This window comes from Corythoichthys intestinalis, chromosome 3 (assembly GCF_030265065.1).
Source record: "Corythoichthys intestinalis isolate RoL2023-P3 chromosome 3, ASM3026506v1, whole genome shotgun sequence".
NCBI lineage: Eukaryota > Metazoa > Chordata > Actinopteri > Syngnathiformes > Syngnathidae > Corythoichthys > Corythoichthys intestinalis.
Genome location: NC_080397.1, coordinates 37,778,138 through 37,786,775, shown reverse-complemented (window position 1 = coordinate 37,786,775; position 8,638 = coordinate 37,778,138). Strand labels below are relative to the sequence as shown.

The following is an 8,638-nucleotide window of genomic DNA, read 5'->3' as shown; positions in this document are numbered from 1 at the left end:
GTATCGGTGCATCTTTAATAAATATCTTAGATTTGTCAGAATTAACTGAAAAGAAGTCATTGCGAAACTCAGAACATAAACTTTAGTACATATCAATGAAGAGAATCATGTGAAGTTATGAAGAATTTTTCATAAAACTTAGGAATACAGTGATCCCTCACAACTTTGCGCTTCAAATTTCAAACTCGCGGAATTTTTTTTTCGATTAAAAAATGAATAAATAAATACAGAGGAGCTGTCCCAATCCGATCACGTAGTCTTACTCTCCCTCCTGCAGCTCTTCTTGGTCAGGCAGTGCACTTGCCTGGCCACCATTCACTCGGATACAATTTCCAGGGCGGAGCAAGCCACAGCAAACAGACAGCGGAGTGGACCAATCAGCGACGGGCAGACGTGACGTTAGTAAAATGGCGACGGCAGGACGAGGGACCTGCGCGCGGAAGTAAACATACGAAGAGAGCGGAGTTTATTCAACATGGCTAGCGCGAGACAGACTGTTGTCAATGACTCGTGTCGATGTGTTTTTGGTCATTTAAAACTGATTTTACCGTGGACTGGAACATATTCTCGGCTCTGCCGTTCACCATCTGTGTTGTTGAAGAGACGACTTTCGACGCACAAGAGTGACGTTGCTCGTGAAGAACACGTCACGCAAATAAACGAATCTGATTTGTCGATTGATTTTGTATCTGCTCGAAAAGGCCGTAAATGGGATGGTTCCCAGACTATTTCTCTCAGTGGAGAATAGTCTGGCAGAGCCAGGCAAGCAGTGCACTAGATTTGCTTATTAAATTTATTGATGATTGACAGATGTTAAGGTTTGATCTTGCCGGAGGTGCTTGAAGACCGTAATGCTCCATTCGTCAATCATCGTTTACCTTGTTAAATAGATGTTGTGGCAACTCATTGTGTGTAAGTGAGCAGCTTGAGCGGATTTGAGTGGACTCACTCAATGAAGCATTTAGTAAAGACAAGCATTTTCTACTTTTTTCTTGTTTTAAAATAATTGGGTGGGATGGTAACATGCTTAAAACATCATAATTATTACATTTGAAGTGCTTAAAAAACATTTATTAAAATATATATATACATTGGTACCTCGACACACGATCTTTTTGACATCCGACGTAAAATTTGACTCGCCATTTGTTTCTACATCTGACAACATGCTCGAAATTCGATAGTTTAGGACAGCGCCGCAGTTTCTCTGTTTTCCCGCAAGACGGAGGCACGGCGGATTTTCTTGTGAGAGAAATCAACATGGGTTCCAAGATTGTGAGTGCAGGTGGTGAAAAAAAGGAAAAAGGTGAGGCTTAGAATAGAATAGAATAGAATAGAATAGAATAGAATAGAATAGAATAGAATAGAATAGAATAGAATAGAATAGAATAGAATAGAACTTTATCGTCATTGTCAGCAAGAACGTTGTCAACAACGAAATTTGATGTGGCACTCGACAATATGGCCGTAGAATGTTTACGATCCCGACGGTCCTCCTCCGACCTCTGCTCGCCACTCTTTATAAGTTAAGGTGATGATTATTATTGTGGTAACATTGCCAAAAAATTGACAGCTTCGTAAGGCATTTAGTCATTTATTTCAGAACTTGGGCAACACAACATGCCTACTGTCTGCCACAGCTGAACAAAGTGAAAGTAAAAAGTCACTATCTCACTCTGTCAAATCAGCCACGCGGTGCGTTCAGGTACACCACACAAAACACATCTGCCACATTAGAACCCGATTTGTTAGATTGTTACATGTATTATTATTATTATTATTATTACTATTATAATATTATTATTCCGATTTTTATTAATCATTAATTTGTTTTGCTCTGTGTAATTGCGATTTGCAATATTACCAGCAGCATTAATTAAGGATTTAGTGTAGGCTTTCGGGCTAGTAATGGAATTATAAGGTATTCTTAAGGAAAAATCCTGCTAGACATATGCACATTTCTACTTACAAACATTGTCCTGGAATTAACTTCGCATGTAGAAGTACCACTGTATACTTAAGTTTTTTGTAATGATACTTTGGGGGGGGGGGGAAGTGAAAAAAACAAGTCTTATGTGTAACTCTTTCAAATGTGAAATGTGAATAAATAACATTGTGCTACTTCACGGTTTTTCACTTATTACGGCGGGCTCTGGTTCACATTAACCGCGAAAAACGAGCGATCACTGTATTTTTAGTAATGAAGGAATTAGTCCTGAAAAAGGTTTTCCTTTAGATATAATAATTGGATGCCTCCTGGACGCCTCCCTGGAGAGGTGTTCCGGGCATGTCCCACCGGCAGGAGGCCCCGGGGTCGACCCAGGACACGCTGGAGACACTATGTCACTCGGCTGGCCTGGGAACGCCTTGGAATCCCGGCGGAGGAGCTGGCTGAAGTGGCTGGGGAGAGGGAAGTCTGGGCTTCCCTGCTAAAGCTGCTGCCCCCGCGACCCGACCCCAGACTAAGCGGAAGATGATGGATGGATGGATGGATGGATGGATGGATGGATGGATGGATGGATGGATGGATGGATGGATGGATGGATGGATGGATGGATGGATGGATGGATGGATGGATGGATGGATGCATGCATGGATGGATGGATGCATGGATGCATGGATGGATATAATTGAATGACAATAAAGTTAAAAATTATACAGTGTATCATAAAAGTGAGTACACACCTCGCATTTCTGCAGATGTTTAAGTATATCATTTAATGGGCCAACACTGACAAAATGACTCTTTGACACAATGAAAATTAGTTTGTGTGCAGCTTATATAATAGAGTTAATTTATTTTCCCCTCAAAATAACTCAAAATATAGCCATTAATATCTAAACCCCTGGCAACAAAAGTGAGTACACCCCTTTGAAAAAACATACATCCCTAAATTTCCAAATTGAGTACTGCTTGTCATCTTCCCTCCAAAATGTCACGTGATTCGTTACAGGAGTGCTGTCAGCATTGCTGCAGAGATTGAAGAGGTGGGGGGTCTGTTAGTTCTCAGACCATACGCCACTCTCTACATCAAATTGGTGTGCATGGCTATCACCCCAGGAGGATGCGTCTTTTGAAGACAGTACACAAGAAAGCAAGCCCGTCTCATCAGACCATAGGACATGGTTCCAGTAATCCATGTGCTTTGTTGACATGTCTTCAGCAAACTGTTAACGGCTTTCTTGTGTACCGTCTTCAGAAGAGGCTTCCTCCTGGGGTGACAGCCATGCAGACCAATTTGATGTAGAGTGCGGCGTATGGTCTGAGCACTAATAGGCTGACCCCCCCACCTCTTCAATCTCTTTAGCAATGCTGACAGCACTCCTGTAACGAGTCACCTGACATTTTGGAGGGAAAATGACAAGCAGTACTCAATTTGAAAGTTTAGGGATGTACGTTTTTTCAAATTGGTGTACTCACTTTTGAGCCAGGGGTTTAGATATGAATGGCTATATTTTGAGTTATTTTGAGGGAAAAATAAATTAATTCTATTATATAAGCTGCACGCAGACTACGTTTCATTGTGTTAAAGTGTCATTTTGTGAGTATTGTCCCATTAAAAGATATATTTAAATATCTGCAGAAATGCTAGGGGTGTACTCACTTTTGTGATACACTGTATGTCAGTTTTATGTTGTTGTTGTTGTTGTTTTCTTGTAAAAAAAATATATATATATATATACTATTTGTATGTCTTTTATATTCTTCCTTTGCTTTACATATATTTGTTAATTGAAAATTCTGGCATCAAGGGGTTAAAGAGAAAAAAGGAAATGTACAATTAAATATTAGAACTTTAAAATGTAAAAGAAAAAGTATGCAATCAGTGATGACATCCCCTGATCTAAAGGACTCGTTGCTTATGATGTTATGTGTAAATTATGTATGTGGTATGTGAGGCTACACATTTTTGCATTAGGGTGAGGCCATAAGTCAAACCGCGCCCCTATTGAGCAATGAAGCAGTGTGATTGGCCGGAGGTAGGCTGCCTTGGAAAGAGCACCCCTCCCCTTGGAGATGTGCAAGAAGTCGGAAGGGACGAGCCAAAGCAGTCAGACGGAGACACGCACATTGCAGCCGCTTTCTTCCTTCGGCTCGGGAATATTCCTGACACAAGTGCATCTTCGTGGTGGGTTGCTATTTTGAGAACTGGAGGAATACTCACGCTATAGAAACAGTGAAGAGCCTGTTAAAGGATGTCACTTATTTCTCTATAAACCTCGCGTGGTTCCGCACTGCGCACGAGCCATATTTGGATTATCGAACTCTCTTCGGATGAATTTGATCATAATGAAGCGATCTGGCGAATGAATTTGAGTTTGGTTCGCACAAAGTATCACTCGCGTCCCTTTACGCGTCTGGACCCCGATGAGAGATCCCACCAGTGGCTCAAGATCGTTTTTACGCAGCCAGTCACCGGATCGGAACGTCACCAGTGTTGGGTGTCGGCAAACAAGAGTGGAAAAGGCGCCAGTGGGCAGAGCCGAGTCTCTGTTAGAGCCGTCGCGTCAGGCCAAGAGGCTTCCCATCAGGATTGTAAAGATGTTGACGGCGCACAGCGGCCACTTGCTTCACCCGGAGTACCTTCAACCCCTTCAGTCCGCACCAGTCAGCATCGAGGTAAAAGGCAAATACACACACACAAAAAAACTGTACGACTTAATATAACTCAATTTATGATTTTATAAAAATACATTTAAACAGAAAAACACAAATAAACAAACTGCAAACTATTCTATTTCCTCTCTATTGTTAATAAGTAGAAGTAATACATTTTTATTTTTGCTTAAATTCCTGAAGTATGTTTTCAAAGTAGCAAGCTGTTTAAACTTTTCTGTTCCTAAACTGTTGTACATTAACATTATGACATAAAGGTCGGAATATCCTTAAACATTATATCCCTTTGCTTTCTTTAGCTGGATGCCAAAAAGAGTCCATTAGCTTTGCTGGCTCAGACATGCTCTCAAATTGGCAAACCGGACCCTCCGTCTGCTTCCAAGCTTGCCTCCCTCTCCTCCGGCAGTTTGGGAGACAAAGAGTCCACGGGCCGATCGTCCAAGTCCGCAGAGCAGCACCAGTCTTCGGAGGACAAGTCCAGCTTCAAACCTTACTCTAAGTCATCAGGTGACTGCCGTAAAGAAGCTCAAGTGTCCAAGGGATCTTCAGATAAAACTTTCAGAGTGGCCAACGGAAGCTCTAGCGGTGTTTCTTGTCCGTCTTTTCCACCTCATTCGAAATCTCCGAGCTCTCCTCAACGTCACACTCCGAACCAGCCTCACATACAAAGTCATTCCCCGTCCACCGCACACTCACAGGCCTCACACTTGGACAACAAAGCTGCCAGTCTGGAGCAGCCCAGCTCGGACATTAACAACAGCGGAGACAAAAAAGACTCGGAGGCAGCTAAGTCAGTAATGGACGGGGCTCAGTTGGCTAACTCCAGCCACATACGTGCAAGCGCCAACTCCAGTAACGCCAGCTCTGCCAGCAGTCCGCGGCCTGAAAGCAAGGCAGACACGCAGGCCTCTCAGGCTAACCTGGTCTCGGGGCAAATCGCACCTGTGTCCCCTTTCAAACCAGGACATTCGGTTTTCCCTTTGCCCCCTGCTTCAATGGGCTACCACGGCTCCATTGTTGGCGCCTATGCAGGTTACCCCTCACAGTTTGTTCCCGGTTTGGACCCTACCAAGTCTAGTATGGGGTTAGGACTTCCGAGTAAACACCCTAGTTCCAGTCCGCTGACCGGAGCCTCTCCCCCCTCCTTGATGCAGGGCTTATGCCGGGACCCTTATTGTTTGACTTACCCCAATGCGCCCCACTTGGGAGGAAGTAACTGTTCCACCTGTGTCCACGACCCCTCGAGCCTCAAGTCTGGTTTCCCGCTGGTCTACCCTTCACACCACCTGCACTCCTTACACTCTAGCGCCTTGTCTTCCAGCACCACACCCTCCCTCTCACACCCTCTTTATACTTACGGTTTCATGCTCCCCAATGAACCGTTACCCCATGCCTGTAACTGGGTGTCCGTCGGAGGCCCGTGCGACAAGAGATTCGCAACTTCGGAGGAGCTCCTGGCCCACTTGCGGACCCACACGGCTCTACCTGGGATGGTGGACAGTAAACTATTGTCTGCGTACCCTTCGTCAATATCATCGACAGCTTCGTGCCATCTTCATCTACCCCCGCACAGCAGCCCAGGTTCCCTGCCCAGCTCCTTCTCTCTTCGAGGGTCCCCTGGCTTGGGGCTGGCCCGCTACCACCCCTACAGTAAATCTCACCTACCTGGAGCACCTGGACTTCCCATGCCATCCATACCCTCATCTTCAGCTTATTACTCCCCTTACGCGCTTTACAGTCAGAGACTGGGCTCAGCCTCAGCGCTCGGATACCAGTGATATCACAAATAGCAGTAACATTCACGGACGGCAGGCACCTGCTGAAGATAGACTGCTTGGCATCATTCTGTTAGCTTCAAAACTGGGACTGTTGCTCCAAAGGGAAAAATATCTGTGAGATTTTCTATTCCACAAAGATTCAAAAGATTTGAAGCAATTAATGACACCCAATAAGCAAAGCTTGAAAATGATGAAAATGTGTTTTTTCATCTCTTGATTTTTTTTTTTTGTATCATTTCTGTTTGTATTAATGCCACCTAAAACTCAAAATCTGTATTTATTTTCACACAAGCGCTTGCTTCAAACTCTTGGGGATTTCATTTTTCCTGTTCAAAATAAACTGTTAATCAAAAATCAAAATGCATTTAAATGTACTACAGTAATGACAATTACAAGACACACAAAAAAATGTTTTGCACCACGCTAAAGATGGACTATGATGCTTTATTCAGACTCTGGAGACGTGCATGTCAGTGAGCATTATTTTTATTTGTAAATATGCAAAGATGTCATATTTTTTCAAGCCTGTGTGTGGGGCATTGATTTGGGTTTACAAATGGTACAAATATAAGGTGACAGAGGTCAAATCTGTTAATAATGCCTGTAATATTCAACCAACTTGGGAAAGCCTTATTTTATTAAATAAATGATTGATTGCATTTGACTCGTTTTCCCTTATTTTTCAGTATATGTATGCATAATATAATGCAATTTAGCACTCCATCTATTTTAATTGCACTTACTAGGTCTATCCATTATTCCAGCAGATCTATGTAATGTTTCATGGCTCCTATCAGTTGACAGGGTTGTCCCAGAGAGGGCATCCTAGGTCACATTAGTCCAGTTAGCTGGTCACTAAGGATTCCCCCTGCTCCTCACCCCCCTTCAAAAGCATTGCTTTCTTTGACCCAAGTGGAGCTTTTAATAGCTGATTCCTATTTGCGAGGCCTAAAAACAGCCTTTTCAGCAGAAGGAATATTGGTGTGAAGTGGCCACTGGGATTCAAAAATAGCCTGACTGATGGATAGACTTGCAACACAAAGCCCATAGCTGACAAAAGGATGTAGTTATTAGAGAAATATTCATCAAAGTCCTGATGCCTCCCCTTGGGGTATTGGATTGCCTTACCAGTACCTCATACATAGAGGCTTCCATCCTTGAAGACAGAGTGAGGAACCCTTTTCTTGCCGCTTTTCTACATGTCAGCTATACTGACTCAGTTCTTGTATAGAGACACTAATTCAACTGGAAAGAGCCAGTCCATTTTCTATTAGAGTATTTGGGAGCTGATAATGTATCTGCGTCTCCACTCTATTTGGCTGACATGTCGTCGCTGGCACTGAGCAAAGAGTCTCCGAGGTGGCTATTGACCCCGACTCCCAGACTCCTCCACTCTCGCGGTTCATTAGCACTCCAGACAGGGAAAGGCAAGCACAGGTGTCACTTGACAGGACCATTAACAAAATGGATGACCCTCCCAAACCACATCAGGCCCCTGCTTCACCGGCAAGGTCACAGCGCCCTGATCACCAGTCTGGTCGGTACTTTGGGACGCTACACTTATTTTTTTTATTTAGAAAATGGAGAGACCCGCTCCAATTCAAAAGAAGAGTCCATTTGTGCTCTCTTCTAGCTACCGCAACTTTTGTGACATAGTTATAACAAGCTATGAATGAATATATTACAATAACCTCGCAATCATCAAGCACTTATCATAGTGATGCCACTTTGAAAACATTGGATTCTGCTGCCCCCTGTAGGTTCGCTGCAGAAGTACAATGATAATAAGTACAACTATGTAGGTGTACATTGTTATCAAGGTTCCAAAAAGGAATGTCATAAATCGCAGGTACAGCTGAGCTGGCTGGAGATGGTTAACAGCAGAGGTCATGCAGAGGGGAGAACTTTCAATCATGTCTGGAGGTGGAATTAATTTCACTCTTGCCAGTTTGCACTCGTTCATCAAATGCCTCACTATTCTTCCTATTCCCTTGCTCATCAGTCTCCGCCATCTATCTCCCCCCACATACTCTCTTGCAGCTGAGTCAACACCCACACACTCCATTTATGTTGCCTGTGTGAGGTTAGTGTGCTTGTGGAACTATGTGTACTCAGCAGCAATCTTTTGTCCGCGGTAGTTGACATATGGAGCAGGATTCATCATTTATGCATTATTTAAAAATGAAAAATTAAAGTTTTTTTTTTTTACTGTCAGATTGTAAGTTTCTTTTTTTTTTTTTTA

The 8,638-nt window shown here is 43.3% G+C and overlaps 1 protein-coding gene across 1 annotated transcript; it reads left to right on the top strand.

Moving 5' to 3' along the window:
* The first annotated feature begins 4,043 nt into the window (after positions 1 to 4,043).
* On the top strand, positions 4,044 to 7,046 carry znf703 (zinc finger protein 703). The gene is made up of 2 exons (XM_057831765.1): positions 4,044 to 4,621; positions 4,918 to 7,046. Exons 1-2 carry the CDS (start codon positions 4,370 to 4,372, stop codon positions 6,394 to 6,396), a joined length of 1,731 nt encoding a protein of 576 aa, XP_057687748.1. The 5' UTR covers positions 4,044 to 4,369; the 3' UTR covers positions 6,397 to 7,046.
* The last annotated feature ends 1,592 nt before the right edge of the window (positions 7,047 to 8,638 follow it).